At 38.4% G+C, this 19,827-nt stretch overlaps 1 protein-coding gene across 4 annotated transcripts in view; it reads right to left on the reverse strand.

The window, feature by feature from the left end:
- The window catches only part of LOC131153152 (agamous-like MADS-box protein MADS2), a 37,997-nt gene extending 29,572 nt beyond the window's left edge, over positions 1 to 8,425 (reverse strand). Inside the window, exon 1 of one of the 4 annotated variants that reach the window (XM_058105258.1) lies at positions 7,798 to 8,425. In XM_058105258.1, the coding sequence (XP_057961241.1) occupies positions 7,798 to 7,982 (185 nt within the window). In that variant the 5' untranslated portion in view covers positions 7,983 to 8,425. The remainder of the gene's footprint in view (positions 1 to 7,797) is intronic. The other 3 variants (XM_058105265.1, XM_058105272.1, XM_058105280.1) reach the window with 3 other exon arrangements.
- Positions 8,426 to 19,827: the final 11,402 nt, after the last annotated feature.

Here is a 19,827-nt window from a genome sequence, read left to right on the forward strand (position 1 = left end):
TTTGATGGATGAGGTATATTGGTTTGTTATGGTAGATGGTATTGATAATTACGAGTTAGGTTTCAATCCTCCATCTATATGCAAGAGATGAGGACATGGATCCTTAAAGATCAAGTGAAAGACAGATGGCATGTTGAAAGAGCGCAAAAAATATTGGAAGAAATATGGATGTTCTATCATGGTTGATGGATGGATTGATGGGTGTTCAAGGGTCTTAGTTAATTTCCTTCTGAATAATCTTGCTAGTACATGGTTTTTTAAATTCATTAACACTTCTGATTCTATAAAAAAAAAAATGGTGATTTGATGTTTAAGTATATGGATGAGGTGGTTGAGGAAGTTGGTAATGATAATGTTATGCAGATCATAACTGATAATGCGAATAACATGATAAATGGTGACAAGAAGCTTATGGAAAGGAGGGAGAAGCTCTATTGGAATCCATGCACTGCACATTTTTTGGATCTCATGTTGGAGGATATTGCAAAATTGAAGATCCATGCAACCACAACCCTAAAGGCTAAGAAAGATGTGAATTTATTTATAATCATTCCTATGTACTTGCAATGATGAGGAAACATTTCACCAACAACAAAGAAAGTGTCCGCCTTGTCGTGACGCGCTTTGCTACTACATTTTTGACACTTTAAAGCATTTACAAACAATAGCGAGACCTTCAATCTATGTTTTCTTTGGACATGTGTTGCACTTTTACATATGCAAAAATGAATGAAGGTATAAAGACTCGCTCAATAGTTTCATTTGACCAACATTTTTGGCCTTACATGGCTTATGTTATCAAAAGTGTTGTCCCTCTTGTGTATGTTCTAAGGGAAGTTAATTTTTAAGGAAAGACTAGCCATAGGGTTTCTCTATGAGTTCATGGATTCGACAAAGGAAAAAATTGCTGCAAGTTTTTCTAGAAATTCCAAAAAGTATGGATCCATTTGGAGAAAAATAGATGATAGATGGACTCCACAACTTCATCACACTTTACATGTTGCAGGATATTATTTAAAACCTGAATTGCATTACAAGGAGAACTTCTCTGAATGTGAAGAAGTGAAGAAAGGACTATTTGAACGCATTGATAGAATGTTGAGATATGAGGAGAGACTAGCTGCAGACATCCAATTGGATTTGTTTGATAATGCACGAGGGGATTTTAGGACTCGAGTGACTATTGACTCTAGAATGTTTAGAAGCCCACCTAAAAATAATACTTCGGTAAAAATTAGTTAATTAGTAGTACTCTATCCTTGTTTCTTCTTATAACTTGGAACTTAAATATGGTTTTTTTTTTTTTTTTCCTTTGTAGCTAATTGGTGGAAGTGTTTTGGGATAAAGACCCTAGAATTGACAAAGTTTGCTATTCGTGTTCTTAGCTTGACATGTAGTGCTAGTGGGTTTGAGAGGAATTGCAAAACATTTGAGCCTATTCTTAGTTCTTACAAATGCCATGTTATTATCGTTCCACTCAAATATGAAAATATATTCTAATATCTAACAATTTAAATGGCTTAAACTCAAATAAAGATTCATGCAAAAAAAAAGGAATAAATTATAGCACAAGAGATTGACTGCTCTAGTTTACGTGAGGTACAATACCAAACTAAGGGACAGAGCTCTAAGAAGAAGACAAAATTATGATCCAATATTGGTGGAAAAAGTAGCTTTAGATGATGAATGGATCACTGAGAAGGAAGAAGCTATCATCTCAAAAGATACTTCTTGGTTTGATGATGAAAATCTCCTAGAAGTTGATGCTATTAGTGCTTTGCTCATGTTAGCTTTTGAAGGAGATGATGCTCAAGCAACACAAGCTTCTGGTAGCTCGCATTCTATACTTCCTATCAAAAGGGAGATTAGTGATTATTGTGAGAACTTGAGTACATACATAGCAATAGCCATTTTTGAATCTACTAATTTATAATTCTCTGTTTCTCCTAACTCCTAATTAACCAATATCTTTATTGAATATCTAGGCACTCAATGCAAGACAAAGGCAAAAGGCCAACATTGGTCACAGTTAGGGAAGGCGATGACGTTGAAGTAAGAGATGGGGAATTTATAGGTGGAACAACTCCTACTATAGATGAGTTTGTTGAAAATGAGGACTTTGATGAAGATCTTGATAGTTCCCTTTGAACATTGTTGATTTAGACTTAGACTATTAGAAATTATAATCTTGGATGATGAGACAATGTGATGCTTTAATTTGACTTTTTCTCTTCTTTTTGTAATGTTATGGCTCGTGCTTATTTTTAACATGTATTGATTGTTTGTGTTTGTTAGATAAAATTGGCCTATATGATATTTAAAAATTATATTTTTATTTTTTCCTCCATTATTCTCATTTTTTTACTATATATAAATTGATTTTATTTAGTAATTATTTTTTAAAAAAAATACATTCCATTGGAAATATGGCTTATATTTGAGCGGAACGCATACACCGAGAAAGCATCATGAAGCAAAGAACAAGAGAGAAGTTTGCAGGAAGAAACTGTCATCCAAACCGGTGATGGTTCGCTTGACAGTTTCAGCATCAAGGGATAACTTTCAACGGTTTCAAACAACCTGCAAAAGGAATGCTCTTGGCTTTAAACCGTTAACAGTTTCGTTCAGCACAGATGACGAATCTTGAATGGGAGATCAGTAGATTGGGAGATTTTGGAGGATTTTCCTCTGAGGGATCACTACAGAAGTGTTTTAGTTATAGTATAAGTCTTCTATATGCATTAGGTTAGTGTATAATTATAATTTTTAACCCCAGTTTGTTAAGGTTTGTAAGCTTCACATTGTGATAGTGGAAAATCAGTTGCTACTCCCATGGACATAGGCAAATTGTCGAACATAAAAAATCTTGTGTCTTTGATTATTGCTTTCATTTATTCTCATTGTTTAGTGATTGCTTGTTCCATATCGTTCATCATTGAGTGTGTGCATTACTTGTTTTCATGATTGGTTCGAGTTTTTGTGAGGCTTTACGTTGTGCACTTGCACCAATAATTGGTATCAGAGCACCAATTTTCAACAACTTAGTATCAAAGCTATTGGTTCGCAATGGCTAGGATTTCTTCTACGAGGTTCGATGTTGGTAAGTTCGATGGAATGGGAAATTTTGGGCTTTGGCAGAGGAATGTAAAGGACTTGCTAGTGTAGCAAGGTATGGTGAAGGCACTATATGGGAAGAAGTCGTAAGGCATAGACGACATGAGTTGAAAGGAGTTGGAAGCGAAAATTGTGTTCACTATCAAGTTATGTTTGGGTGATGACATGTTGTATCACGTCATGGATGTGGAATCACCGGTAGTGGTTTGGTTGAAACTGGAGGGCTAGTACATGTCTAGGTCATTGATGAAAAAGTTGTATCTTAAGCAAAAACTATATTGGCTTGAGATGCATGGCAGAGTTTTCAGAATTGACTCAGCACACCAACACATTCAATCATATCATTAGTGATCTGAAATGAGTTGATGTGAAGTTCAAGGAAGAAGAAAAAGTGTTGATGCTGCTGAATTCCCTACCTACATTGCCTACGTACAAGAATCTGGTTATGACTCTGACATGGAGGAAAGAAACCCTGGAGTTAGAGGATATCATAAGTGCATTGTTGGGGTTCCATCAGAGGAAGAAGGCCATGGATGAGAGTTCACAATGTGAAGGGCTCGTGGCAAAAGGTAATCAGGATTGTGGGAGAGGCAAGTTCTAGAGCGGATAAAGTTGTAATAAAACTCAATCGCAGTCCAAGAGGAGGACGGACGTTCGCTGTTTTAAGTGCAGGAAAATAAGGCACAAAAAATAGGAGTGTTTGGAGTGGGCGAAGGGGAATGCAAAAACTCAAGAGGGTTCGTCAAAATCTACTAATGTAGTGGAAGAAGGAGACTCAAGGAGTAGTGATTGTGATATGCTTTATGTTTCATCAAGTTCATAACGCCTCATGTATTCTTGGATCCTAGACTCAGGATGTCCTTTTCACCTGATGCCCAACAAAGCCTGATTCACTACTTACAGATTGGTGAGTTCTAGTTCCATTCTGATGGAAAACGATATGACCTACAAAGTTGTTGGAATGTAGGATATCAGAATCAAGATGTATGATGGTGTGATAAGGACGTTATATGGTGTAAGGCATGTACTTGATCTACGAAAGAATGTGATACCATTGGGCACTTTGGATGGTAACAAGTATAGTTACAAGTATGAAAGTGGGACAATGAAGATGTGTAAAGGCATCTTGATGGTGATGAAAGGACAACGGTTAGTAGAGAACCTCTATGCACTGCTTGGTAACACAGTTGTAGGTGGAACTGTAGTAGAAAGATCTAAGCCAGACATTACCGTTTTGTGTAATACAACCACACACAAAATGGAGGGTATTCTGAACTACATTTTTTTGGATGTTTAGGGACCAGTAAGGGTAGCATCACAGGTTGGCCATGAGTACTTCGTGAGGTTATCACAAAAGGTTTGGGGATTCTCATGCGGCACAAGTTGGAGATATTTTCCAGGTTTAACTTGTGGCTGAGGTGGAAAACCAAACCGAGAGAGAGTTCTTCAGGTCAAACATTGGAGTTGAGTATGCTGGTGTTCAAGAATTTTTGTGAGCATGGAAGGTTGTATGCAAGGCTTGCAAGGAACTTCTTGGTAAAGTCAGCGAGTATTACGTGTTTTTCGATTAATTGATTGCCAAGGGTATCACTAGATGGGAGAGTTGTAGGAGAAGTTTGGACAGGTTATGCGGTAGACCACTCTAGTTTGAGAGTGTTTGGAGGTCCATCCATGTACATTTCTAGTGAGGTGAGATCTAAGTCTAGTGTAATGTCTAGATAGTACATATTTCTAGGATATAAGAAAGATGGGTTCAACATGTGTGATCCAATGGCAAATAGGGCAGTGATCGATGAAGACATGATTTTTGGTGTTAAAGTCATGGTTCAGTGTACTCAGGTAAACAAAGAGAAATAGGTTCCAAAAAGTTGTAGTAGCAATGAGCATGTTGTGCATGTGCAATTAGAGATTTAGGGCAAATCGAAGTGCAGGGAGTTCCAGCTCATGAGACTTGCAGTATCATAGTAGAAATGGTAGTAGAAAGGATATTGTGATGCAAGTGGAGTTACAAACTCAGAGTAGAGGTGACATTGGTCAAAATGCAGGGAGTTCAAGTTCGGGAGACCAGAAGGATCACAATAGGCTCACGTGCACTATCAGGCCACCACTCAGGTATAAATTTGATGATTTGACGTCATATGCATTCATTACTACCAAGAAATATCCTACTACTTTCAGGAGGGAGTGCATGACCAATAGAAGGGTAGGTGGATAGGCATCATGGTGGAGGAGATGGAGTTACTGTGTAAGAATCAGACGTGGGGGTTGGTGGAGCTCCCAGAGAAGGAGAGCGATATAGGATGAAAGTGGGCAATTATTCTGTTATTTTATGTCAGTAACATGCCAATTTCTGGGAAGATTTCGACTGAGGTAAATTAGTTAGAGACTTTGTTGACAAAGGAATTTGACATGGAGGCTTTGGGTGCTACCTAGAGGATTCATGGGTTGGAGATTCACAATTATAAAGCTACAGGGAGATTGGGGTTATCTTACGGTGACTTTTTGAACGAAATTGTAGGAAGATTGTGGTTATCTCCAGGTGGTTTCATGGAGCAAGTGTTGGAGAGGTTCGACATAGTTAATGTTAAACTGGTCATCGGTACACCTTTGGCAAATCAATGTAAACTGTCTACCGCTTAGTACTCAAGGATGGACAGTGATGTTCGGGACATGTCAAAGGATTCCTATGCCATTATAGTGGGGTATTTCGGCGGGCAATATAGTGATCTGTCAGTTGTGAGATATTCGTGGATGCAGACTACACAGGAGAACGACAGGAGGCCTACAATGGGGTAGGTTGTAGGAAGGCCTAACTGTTGAAAGTCTAGGGTATAGTCTCAAGTTGCACTAGTTACAACTGGATAAGAGTATGTGGTAGTGGCTGAGGCTGCTAAGGTAGCTTTATGGTTTAAATGATAGTTCAAGGATCTAGGTGTTCAATTGGGTGGAGTTCCCGTTACCACGAATAAGTTCAAGTGTTGCTTGGATTTGGTTTACACCTCTAGGTGTTAGACGGGAGATGATCCCAATCTACTGGCTTAGGAGGAGCAGCAAGGTTATGCTTTCGGATTTCTCCTAAGTGGTGAATATTCGCCAAGGTGGCGATTATTAGAAATATGACTCGTATTTAAGTCGAACGTATACACTGGAAAAGCATCGTAAAACAAAGAACAAGAGAGAATTTTGCAAGAAGATATCGTCACTGGTTTGGGTGACGGTTTGCTCGACGGTTTCAGCATCAAGTAAAATAACCACCGATGGTTTCACAGTCTCAAAATGCTTACGCCACAACGCCTTAAAGCTTATGCCTCGCCTCATAGAGGGTAAAATGTCTCACCTTACGCCTTTGCCTTTTAAAACATTGGTTCAACATTATGGCCGGAGAGCTAAGAGTAGGGGATTTCCACCACCACTATAATTCATTTCCAAGGGAAAATGAATTAAGATTTCCATTTGGGTAGGAATATTTCTTCCAAATGACATGTACATACGCAACCATCCTAAATTCTTCTCTAGAAGCTGTCGTCCTTCTGATCAGCCTGTCCCAAGTGAAAGCCTTTCTTTGCGCACCTTGATTAATGCTAGACATGCATACATACATACATACATATATATACATACATATATATACATATATATATATATATATAGCTATTGAAAAATTCCTAGCCCTACGTACCTTTGATCTTCAGGAACTCTATCTTTAATTAATCTGTCACAGTTTCCATCGATTTTAAGCTCATACACATATGTCCTGCGCCAACTATATATGCCATGTCATCTCACCGATCACCTTCTCTGATGATGATCACCATCACCGACATAGAGTATTATATTATAAAATATAGAATCAAAAAAAAAAACAAAAAAGGCACGTGATATGAACAATATATAAGTTGCATCAAATAAATCTTCAGATCAAGTTTCAGTAGAACTAGCTAGGTGTTTTTTGGCCCAAATCATATCAGGTTGTCTCTCAGACGTTGTATGTTGGGGATTCATGGTGCGGGAAGAAATCCTCTTCTTTAGTTGCATGAATTCCTTGTACACCTCTCCAGTAACTAGAACCTGTACCTCTATGACGCTTACAAATACGAGGGGCGCACATGATCGAACTGTCTTATATAGTGGAAATGGAGGAAGATCATAAGAGGCTTAGCTTGTAGGAGTAGAAGTTATTAGGTGGCCACTATAGTTACGGATCCATCGGTGTGAAACAAGAATCAAATAAAGTATGTGGGTGTGTGTGCATGTGGGTTAAACGTTTATCTATGATAATTAATTGAAGAAGCTAGCTAAATATCTAAACAGATCTCCATGTGAGCAAACACAAGCTAGGGTGCAAATATGCTCCGATCTGATGCTGTAATAATCAAATATGCAAAGATCTTCCAAAAATGTATCCTTGAGAACAAAAAAAAAAAAAAAGCAATTTATACCAATAAGGAAAGACAATAAATTGAACTTTATATGTTAAAAAACAAAAAAGCAAAAAAAAAAAAAAGCAAAGAGAGTTATAATCAGCTGATAAATCTCAACAGAATCCTCGACTTCTGGATCGAACTGCACCAAATAATTATTAACCCATAGAGAGCAACGAGTAAATAGAGAATAAGAAAAATAGATCATACAAGCATACACACTCATACACATGGAGAGAGAGAGAGAGAGAGAGAAAGATACTTGGAGGAGCTGCAAAACTCATAGAGCTTGCCACGATTTGAGAAGATGATGAGAGCAACCTCAGCATCGCAGAGGACAGAAAGCTCATAGGCTTTCTTGAGCAACCCATTCCTTCTCTTTGCAAATGTCACCTGCCGGTTGATCTTGTTCTCTATCCTCTTCAGCTCCACTCTTCCCCTCCCCATATATCTCCTATTCTCTTTATATATGTATATAAAAATATAAATCAGTATATCTCAATCTCCTTATTTCCTTAATTATCAAAATATAAAATCAATAATATATCCTGTCTTTCAATCTACACATATATATATTTTCTTCTTTAAACTCAATTTCTCCTTCTTCTCTCAGCTAGCTGCTGATCTTATTTCCTGCGCCTGTACTCAAACGCAACCAAATCTGTGAAAAGAAAGGAAACCCTAGAGAGAGAGAGAGAGAGAGAGAGAGAGAGAGAGAGAGAGAGGGAGGAATGTGTGTTAATGGGGTTATCTTGTGTTAGGCTCCTTTTATTTTAACCTGTGCATTTGCATCCACCGCTCCCTGTAGTGTGTGCTAGCTAGGGTTGGTGTACGCCTCCACACTTTGGTTTTTTCTACTCCTATGGTATCCGCTTTTTCTGCCTCCTCATGAAACTTTCACCACCACGCGCGGATGCCCCTGTATGGGTTGACGCAGGTTTTGTTATGGTCAAGGGGGTGACTCGTTGGCGCGTGGCCCGTGACCCGCTGCTGTAGATGGATCAGTATACGCAGTATTTTCGTGTTTACATTTGTATTATTTCACTTCAGAGTTCAGATGTCTTAAAGTATCAGAGCAGAACGTCGTCTCCATCCTTAAAATGGTTGCACACGTGTCGGACTGCGAGTGGCTGAACGTCCCCTTCCTGGCCAATCGTTCTTTCTTCCAAATTTCCTTGATGTCTTGTTACAATTACAAATATATATACGTACGTATATATAATACTGTGAAAGCATTTTTCTTAATTAGTAAACATGACAGCGCACTAATTAGGAAATCTTGAGGAAAAACCCTCGTCGATCCGCATGCATGCTTTTACATTTGATGTCGCGGGAAGAGCAGCCCTAAGCTTACACTAATTGTATTATACGTTATAATGCAATATATGTGCTTTACAGTTCCAAAAATGCAGACAGTTATAGAAATGTTTTATTAAAAATTAAAATTATTTTATTAAATCAATTGATTATATATGTATATATATATATATATATATATATATATATATAAGTGTTGTAAGCGTGGGCACATTTTAAGAATAATGAAGAGAAAATGATTACTTACATATATGTCCATATGTATTCTGAATATTTTCTCAATTGTATGTGCATTGGGTCTGCTTTAGTCAAGATACATCAAGCGAGATGTCAAATATTGTTTCTTAATTAATTATTAGCTAGTTGTGGGCACGTTTTGCATGTGCACTACAAAACTCCCTTTTCTAATTCGAAAGGTTTAGAAATTATATGTAGATAATTGGTCAGGATGGGTATTAACATAGATAATAGCGAAATACAGTTACGTTTAGTTTGCCGAATGTTTATTCTCAAAAATAGATTAATTTTAATAGGTTAGTTATAATTAACTATAAAAGAAATTATATTGTTACTATAAAGAAAATAATATTATGAAACTTTTTATAAGCCTATGGTAAAGAATAGATGAGGAATAATTATTCCAAAATTTGATCATGAATATGCCTATTCCTTTGATATTACATTTTGAATGAAATAATTAGGACTATATAAAGAATAGTTATTTCGTCAATTATCAAATTTTTAACTACCTTTTATCTCATTTCAAGAATAACTAATCTACCAAACCAAACGAACAAAAAGAGTTATAAAATTATCGTAAATTATAAAATAAATATTGTTTATTTAATTATATTTATGTGTCTATGGTTCATTGGTAGGCTCACCAAGGTTTGAGTCCTTAACAACCAAATATAAAATTTATAAACCTAACTAAACCCAAGTTCAGTAGAACAATGAGTAAGTTGGGTATCGATCTCAGGGACTTAGTGTAACGGTTTACCAAGTTAACCTAGTTTACTACACTGGAACAAGAAGAAAAGATGGGATTTGAGTTTTCTAATTAAACTACGAAATCAATTAAATCAAATTAAACTTATTATGGAAAATAAATTCTCCGGTTATGAATCCACCCTAGCTAATTCGTGATAACTAGGTTCAGTCAATTATCCATACTAGGGTTTCAACGGTCAAGTAATCTGCTCGAGTAGCATAATGTAGCCGAGTTCACACCAATCATCCGGAGCATGATTGGGAAAACGGGGTATACCTTATCTAGCGAACATGAATTCCTTTCCATAGTCATACCTTGTTATGCACATTTGACTGAATCCTAACTATGCTATTCTTGCCTAGGGTTTCATCACAACCAGAGAACTAAGTAAATTAGCTACTCATTGTGCATGAAATCAAACGTAAAGACAAGGTAATGAAGAACGAAATTGAAACCATGATTTTTATTGAAATTCAGGATTGAAACAACGCAAGAATTGAAATACAATTGAACTTACAACTTGAAATTAAATAAAGCAATGTAAATTGATGAGTAAAAGAAAACTAATCTAAATGGCACCCAACGGAAATCGAGGGACTCACTCAAGGGACCAAATAGGAATCAAGAGGAACCAAAAGAAACCATAGGGAAACCCCTAATCATTTGTTTGAAGTTTGATTTTATACCTCTTAGGGTTTACACACAATCGAATTCAAATCAAGAAACTTTCGCCAAAAATCTCATGGAGCAGATTTTTGAGCTCAATAACAGTTGACCTGGTCGCGCCCCAAGTTTTCCTAGTCATGCCCTGGTTGAGGGTCTCTATAAATCTTCTTGTTAGTCAGCACTTTAGAGTCTTCTAGCTAGACCTGGTCGCCTCTTATGACTGCATGGTCGCACCACATGGTCGATTAGGGGCATGTTGATGTAGCTTAATCAAGGCCTTGGAGACCTAGTTGAGCATTTGATCGAGCCTTGTGCTTCCAAGTTGCTTCATTGACTCCTTACACCGCTTAACTCCTTGATTTAAGCTTTGATTTCTTGAAACATGAAACATACCACGTGTAACTTCGAACAATGATAAGAAGGGATAATTAAAAAGTAATAAGAACATCAAATAGGTAAATGGAGGCCTAAAATAGCATATTTTAAGAACACATCACAACCCCCAACTTACACTTTGCTAGTCCTCGAGCAAAGAAAAACCTTGAAAAACCTACAAAAGATAAATAAATTCCTAACTACCTCCTCTTTCTTAGGAAATACAATTGCATTTAACGTATGCAATAAGACTTTGAACCCCTAGGTAGCCCTAGTGGATAAGTTATAGTCTCGTGAGGGTTTTCAGGGTGATACCCATCCCATGGAACATCAATTAAGCTAAAAAAAGTAACACAACTATAACACTTCACATATAGATATATAGCATCCTTACAAACATGCTCCTCTACAAATAACTCCAATTATAAAGACAACTCCAAAGCAAATCACCCATACATGCCTCAACAAAATATAGCCATTAGGAAACCATAACCCTTAGAGAATCAACCAGCAATTCATATTCAGAGTTATTATCATCATATAAATATTAGTATAAACAAGCATTATCACAAGGCATGTGCAAAGTGAATAACTTATTTCACTCTAATAATCGTAGCACACCTATAGAATAGTTGTCTAGATTCAGCCTCATTGGTATACTCTAAAAAACACTCATGAAAATGGGGTCACACTCATATGTGAGGAAAAACATGCATGGTCAAACATCTCACATATATCGAAGAACCGATGAAGAAATTGGAGCATAAGAATGGAATCCAGCATAATATCGAGGTTTCGGGTCCTTCACCCTAGCGCCTTCTCACCTACTCGCCACATCCTACCAAGGTCACCCTAGATCAACAATTCACAAACTACGCATGAATTCATCCATATGCATCGAAGCACCCGAAGACATTTGATACTTGCAAGAATGTGATGTCCCTAGCTTGACCATTCTATTTTTTTTTTATTCTTTCTTTTGCTTTTTTGGAGGAGACATCTATATATATTTTTTCATTTTTTTCATTTTCTTTCTTTTTTGCTCATCATTTTTCTTTTCTTTGATTTTCTCTTTCATGGCCAGCAAAGTCAATCAATACAACTTTATATTGTCTTCGTCCTACCGATAGGGAAGTAAACTCGGAGAGAGAGTTCATGAATTCTGCTCATCTCTAAGGGTGGCTTAATATTCACGTCTTGAGTAGGCTACAAGACCTAGGTTTATATCTCTCCACTAAATATCACCTTTAGGCTAGCAAATGCAAATACAAAAACTAGCATAAACAGAGTATCCTAAGAAGAATGGTTGAGTTTTGTGAACTCAGAATTCATGTAAATAATCCTCACAAGGTGTTATAGCCGTCACAGTTGTTCTCTCAGTGCTCACAAGGAAATTTAAGTAAAATAAATCATGTGTAAGTGTGACTAAGCCTTGTAATACACCATACAAATACCAAAACTTATATAACAATATTAAAACTAATGAACTGCACAATTAACTCTCATCGAGTTGCGAAAAAAAAAAACTGACTACACCTCATGAAAATATGCACAAACAATTCACTTCATCGTTAGTGATCATAATAAAGTCATTTAATAGATATAGCACGAAGTTGTAACAAAAATGCTATATCAAACTAACAAAAATTCTATATAAAACTATGTAAAGGGCATAAGTTCTGTTATATACATGGATTACTACATGTAGTGTTTACTAAAATTTAAAAAAATATGTCATATATGTGCACTAAATGCAACATGTAGTGCCTTTTTAATCCTACAACCCCAAACTTAAGACTTTAGTGTCCCAATTGAAGTAAAGAACACTTGGAAGGCAGGGGAGGGAAGCACTGCACTGCGACGAGAGGCAAAACAAGTGTACGTGCACATTAACGCACCCAACATAAAACCAAAATATAGTAATGAAAACATCTGCACACAAGGCACAAAGAGAAAGAGAGCATCACCATATATTTGCTTATTAAATGGGCAGTACATCCTGATAATAAATACAAGAAAAGTTACAGTACAACCAATAGAAGTAATGGTGACTTTGAATAAGCAAGAGATACAAATCACAATGTAAATACAAAACAACAAATATACAATGAATGATAAAATAGAGGTCCCCACGGTGCAATCAAAACTCATCCTCAATAGAACCACTAGCACCATTGTCTGAGTTGCCAATCCCCAAGTCCCCAGAATCATCATAAGGCGTACGAGCATCAGGGACGTCATCCTCAGACCCGCTATTGACATCAAAAGGCATGCTAGCAGTGGCCACATCGTCCTTAGACTTGCTAGCAGCTAAAACAGCAAGTGACTCACTAGCAGCAAGAATAGCAGATGACTCGCCTGCCATTTTGCACACCATACTATCTACCATGCGTCATACTTAAGGGGTAGGTGGTGTTTTCGGCCTTGCTATAGCAAGGAGTACCAAAGTATGCTCGGTGACATCGATGGGTAGAATGAGAGCGGTCATCAAAGGCACTGTCGTAAAAATGTCTAGAATGACACTCTCCACCTTCTGATATGTTGTGGCTACAATCGAGGACAATGAAAGAGAAACTGACTCTGTGGGCGGCTCAATTGTGGGCTCAAAAGTACTCGCGATGGACTCTACCTCTCCCGCAGAAGTGGCGGCTGGTGCGGTAGCCTCCTTAATTAGTAATAATAACCATCTCGCTCGTGCTAGATGTATCAACGTCAATAACAACCACTGCGCTTGCCGGAGGGGTAAGTCACGAAATAGGAGATGGAGGGCTAGGCTGTGAAACTGCCGATACAAGGACTAAAGAAGATAAAGCCCCATGGATTGTTGTAGCAATAGGAGATAGAGGGGCTAGAAATGCTAAAGGCCCAGGGGTAGTGGCATTCGGGGCCTCTTTCATCAAAGGTGGAGATGGTGGATTCGCAAAATCTACAAAGACGACTGACTCTAATGCACGCGGGATGCAGACTCTAAGGACGTCAAAGATAACTCTAAATTACTATCTCTTCTCAGACCGAGTCTCTTAAAGCCCATGTTGCACTGCATACTTAAAGCTCTAGAAGTCCTGTCGTACTTAGCCCAAGTTATCCCCTACTTGAGGCACAGTAGTGAGGGAAGCTAGAGGAGGAGGCGTCGTCTCATGCAAGGCAACAGCAGATGTGGAGGTACGTGTAGGAAGCAGACCAAAGGACATCAAAGATAACTCTGAATTGCTACCTCATCTCAGCCGAAGTCTCTGAAAGCTCATGTTGCGCCACTTACATAAAGCTCTAGAAGTCTTGGCACAATCGGCCCAAGCTATCACCTACTTGAGGCACAGTAGTGGGGGAAGCTGGAGGAGGAGGCACCATCTCAGGCGAGGCATCAACAGATGTGGAGGGCGCATCAGCCGCCCTCTTCTTCTTATTTGGAGCCCTATGAGCTGGTGGAACTGGAGGTTATAGTCGCTCCTCGAGCCTAAGGTAAAACTAGGGTACAGTGAACTTCGTCCTCGAGTCGCCCTCAAATGGTGCCCTCTTATTTACCTTCAACCGCGTTGTGGTCTCCAGACTCTAACTTTGACTCCAAGTCTTCTCATTGGTGTGGTCTTCAGACTCTAACTCTGACTCCAAGTCTTCTCATTGGTGACCTCGCCAATCTGAATGTGCACATTGGGGTCACCCAGATTAATCTTCTTCGACATGAGGATTGCCATAATGAGTTGAGTGTAGGGAATGAGGGGCCTCCTGGGCTCCCTGGCTGACTGACCTTTCATAGGTCTCTGTTGGGGCTTCTTCCTCTTGGGGTTTTTCACATTCTTCTCGTAGAACGTGAGCATGTCCTCTAAAATCAACTTCAGGATATCAATGCCCATATCCCGATGTACCTCGCATAGCACCTGGAGGTGGATGCCTCGTCGCTCTAAATGGTGCCCAAAAGCGCATATGTTGCGCTGTAGTATAAGGTCCAGCAATTGCAGATAGTTCGGTCTGCGGTTCTAAGTCGTGCATGCCCTATCTCATAAGCGACACCATTTGAATAAAAGCCATGAAACATGTGGCAGATAATATGACGCACGTTGGCGGAACCAATATGTCACTATAGAATATCATCAATCTCGTCATGCGGCCAAGCCCTATCATTCATCTCGGCCAATGCGATCCCCTAAACCTCAATGATCCAGGTGCCGGTGGAAGGATCATGCTGCACATTGTTATAGATCTCCCACACTAACTCTGGATAATAAGAAGTGGTCGGTGGGGTCATGTAGTGGTGGAACTTCCTCTTTCCCAAGACCTCGGTGCAACATTTTTTCCTCATATGAGCTCGGGTCTCATCAAATCAGAATGTGTACATCGGCTTGAAGTCGTAATCATACAGGGTCATTAGCTGGACCCTCTTCCCTTTACCCTTCTTCTAAGCCTATTCTTTCTAGACCGCCCGACCCCTCTTCTTGGGCTAGACCGATGAAGTCCAATCAAAATAGGAGGCAAAATCATCAGCGGGTTGATCCACAACCCTCTTTCTCTTTGCAGTGACACGACAAGACTAAGGCTACTTCGAGAATCAAGGTGGCAAGTCATGGTAGCCAATCCTCCCAGAAGAAGAGATACAAATGCTATGAGGGTAGAAGTCGAAGAGATGAAGCTTCAGTGAAAGGGCACTAATTGCGTAGGTGGAGACTCATGATCAAGGAAAGAGGAGGCTAGCTAGATATGGTCGTTGGAGGTGGAAAAGATGCTGGCGAGGGTTGCTGGAGGATGTTGGAGCAAGAGGGGGCTTAGGCAACCAAGTATCGAAGTGGGTGCGACAAGGGGGTGCGAAGAAAGAAGGAAATTTAGGAGTTAAGGCTTCGCTGGAGAAAGGGAATCTAAATCATTTTCTTACAGTCTCGACCAGGTTGGCAATAAATGTCTGAGGATCACTTTCTACCAACTCTACATTGATTCTCTCTAGATCCATCTGGATTCAATGCTGAACTTCCATAGCTGCCAATGCTGGTCCCACTGATTTCCTACTCAGAGCATCAGCTACCATGTTTGCTTTCCTTGGGTGGTAATTGATAGTGCAGTCATAATCTTTAATAAGTTCCAACCACCTCCTCTGCCTCATGTTCAGCTTCTTTTGTATGAAAAAGTACTTCAAACTTTTATGATCGAAGAATATCTCACATCTCTCACCGTACAAGTAATGCCTCCAAATCTTTAACGCGTGTACCACTACAACCAATTCCAAATCGTAGGTAGGGTAGTTCTTTTCATGCTATTTCAACTGTCGGGAGGCATAAGCTATAACCCTACCATGTTGCATCAATACACAACCAAACCCTTTCAAAGACGCGTAACTATAAATTACATAACCATCACCCCCTGACGAGATGATCAATACTTGTGCGGTGACAAGCCTCTATTTCAGTTCCTGGAAGCTTTGCTCACGACTGTCATCCCATTCAAACTTGATAATCTTCTTGGTCAGATATGTTAGAGGCCTTGATAATGCTGAGAATCCCTCAACAAATTGACGGTAATAACCTGCCAGCCCCAAGAAACTCATGATTTCCTAAATGTTCTTCGGCCTGGTTCAATTCATTACTACTTCAATCTTGTCGGGATCCACAAAAATTTCATCCCCTGATATAACATGCCCCAGAAATGCCACTTTCTCCAACCAAAATTCACATTTACTAAACTTGGCATACAATCTCTTTTCCTTAAGCATCTGGAGTACTAGTCGTAAGTGTGCCTTCTGCTCCTCAAAACTCCTCGAATAGATCAGTATATCATTAATGAAAACTATAACAAACCAGTCTAAATACTGATGAAAGATTATATTCATCAAATCCATGAATATAGTAAAAGCATTTGTCAAACCAAAAGGCATAACGAGGAATTTATAATGCCTATATCTGATCCTAAAGGTTGTCTTTGAGACGTCTTCTGCTTTTACTTTCACCTAGTGGTAGCCTGATCTAAGGTCAATCTTGGAATAGATCCGCATACCTTGAAGCTAGTCAAATAGATTGTCTATATGGGGTAGAGGATACTTGTTCTTAATTGTCACCTTATTAATTTCCCTATAATCTATACACATCCTTATAGACCTGTCCTTCTTCTTACAAATAATACTGGAACTCCCTACTGTGATACACTAGGTCGAATAAATCCTTTATTCAATAAATCTTGCAGCTGGTCCTTTAATTCCCCCAATTTTTCTAGAGCCAGCCGGTGAGGAGCTTTAGAAATTGGTACCGTCCCGAGAAATAAATTGATAGTGAAATCTACCTCGTGGTCAAGAGGCAATCCTGGAAATTCTTCTGGGAAAACATCTGGAAACTTCTTAACCACTAGTGTGCTGCCAAGTTTCAATTCATTTTCTAACAAGTCCTTTGCAAAAGCCAGAAACCCCTGACAACCATCCAGGAGTAGCCTTCTCACTTGCATAACTGACACTAATTGAGGTGGGGAACACACCTGCGGCCCCGCAAACCCGAATTCTTGCTTGCCTGGTGGTTTGAAGATTACCTCTTTCAAATGATAGTCAATATTAGCAAAGTTAGCTACCAGCCAATCCATACCCAGTATTACATCAAACCTATGCATGTCAAGTACAATTAAATCAGCAAGTAGTACTCTCCCGTGAATTTCTACGGGATAACTTCTAAGCACCCTATGACACTTTACCATTGAACCAGCCGGTAAAGCTACTAACATTTCTACATCTAATAACTGGGTCTCGCCTCCAGACAATTTAATGAAATCCACAGACACAAAAGAATGAGTTGCACCTGAATCAAATAAAATAATAGCATGGCATGAAAAAACATTAATGGTACCTATCAAGACGTCTACGACAATCTCAGCATCTTTTGGTGTCAGAGCATAAACCCTCGCTAGGGCTGTATTCCTTAGCTGACCTCCACGAGGTGCCTGGTAACCTCCCTTGAACTGCCTGGGAGCAGGTGCAGCACCAATAGGTGTAGGGCAATCTCATGCCAGATGCCCCAATCCTCCACAACGATAACATACACTGAAAACAAAGGTGTAGTCCCAAGAGGGGGACGAATTGGGTTTTAAAATTTTCTTTTAATTCCTTTGATGAAAACTTAACCTTTTGTTGATAATGCACAACAACTTAATTCTTTTTATTCAATCCACAACCACACAAACATTGTATCAAACAAATTAACCAAGCCAATCAATCATAAACATTCAATCAAGATATACTTTGCAACTTTAATGGAAATTCTCAGCTTTTTCAACTTGTGTGCAGCCCTGTTTATATAAATTTGAATCAATCTCTGTATATATAAAATTTGTCTCTCAATTTGATATCCAATACAACATCCAATCACTCTTTCCAAATACTTAGATCTTAAATAAACTTTAAGTTAAAGAGTCTTGGAGTGTTGAATCAATCAACGTACTGCTTTACAGTTTTCGCAAAAGATTGATCAACGAACGTACTCCCTTTCGGTTTCCGCAATCCCAAAACAAATTAATTTAATATCTAATCCACATAGTGTATATGATTTAGATATTTAAAACATCCACGTAATTTTATATGTGCTGAAAATAAAGTGAGTAAGGGAAAGAAAAAGTGAGACCACGACTTTTTCAAGGTTCGGCTTATACCCAGCCTACTTCCTCACCTTTGGTAAACCACCAAAGGATTCGCTAAAACCAGTCCCTTTTTCAGATGGAACAACACCGTTTACGCACTCCTTTAATAGGCTAGAGCCCGCCTCTCCAAGTGATATCCCCTCACTCGGTCACTCCTTTAATTAGGCTAGAGCTCGCCTCTATAAGCAATATCTCCATGCTTAGCCAATGATCCAAATAACCTTGAATTGTCCAAAAACTACAAGAAAACACAACATACAAGTTACGTACAATAGCACTACAAAACATAGTAGATTAGTGCAAGATTCAACACAAATATACTTCAATGTAATTCAATATAAAGAGATTGAAACTCGATTGAATTTAGATCACCAAATTTATCTTCCATGTATTGAAAGATTTAGACTTTGAAGACTCAAATTCGGAGTTAAGATTAGTAGTAATTTAGTAGTGAAAGCAAGATGAGCACAAAAGAGATTTAGAGCTTTGAGATTTCTTGATTGCTGGAAAATTTCTTGGCATTTAAAATCATTTTAGTTGGGACTATTTATATATGTTTAAAAGATAATTCCCTGCCCCCCAAGTTTGCTTGGAGTAAACATCAAGTTTCCAAAAAGAGTAGAGCCTAAGAAAACTATTTAAAAAATTTTCCCGTTGAGTTTTTAAAATCCTATTCGAGTGGCAGTTGCTTGCCATAGTGAAAACTCAACACATAGAAGGTTGGCAATCTCCTTCCAAGACACAGCCAGTCGCCTGGCTTGACCACCCAGGCACCTAATAGGGCTTAGGCAATCGCTTGGGACCCTTCTATCTCCCAGATTTAATTCCTTTAATTTTGGCATTCTACTGCCTATATTGGGTAGTCGCCTGACTCTAAAAAAAAAATCCCTTTTTCACTTTGAAAACTTTCTTCCTTTGAGACCTTTATCATTTTGATTTAAAAAAACATATTTTAATGTCTTTCAAAAATGTATTTCTTAGTTTCTTTTTATTTCTAAGAGCTTCAATTTAATTTATATTGAGGTTTACATGAAGTACTTATATAGAGACATCATTAAAACTCTAAACTTATGATCTTCATGTTAATCCTTGCTTTGAAATCTTTCCATGATCATATATCATCTTTGAGCTTTTAATAAACTTTCATTCCTCAAGCTTTTATAAAGTATGTCCATCATGAGCTTTATTAACCCTTGAGTTTGGCTTTGAAATACTTGAGCTTTATTAACCCTTAAGTTTGACTTTGAAATACTTGAGTTTTACCAGCTTCCTGAAACAATTCAACTTGAAAACCATATCAAACTTTTCTTGATTTTTTATCATCAAAATAATAATTGTAAGCCTTGT

The sequence above is a fragment of the Malania oleifera genome, chromosome 1 (assembly GCF_029873635.1).
Source record: "Malania oleifera isolate guangnan ecotype guangnan chromosome 1, ASM2987363v1, whole genome shotgun sequence".
Lineage (NCBI taxonomy): Eukaryota > Viridiplantae > Streptophyta > Magnoliopsida > Santalales > Ximeniaceae > Malania > Malania oleifera.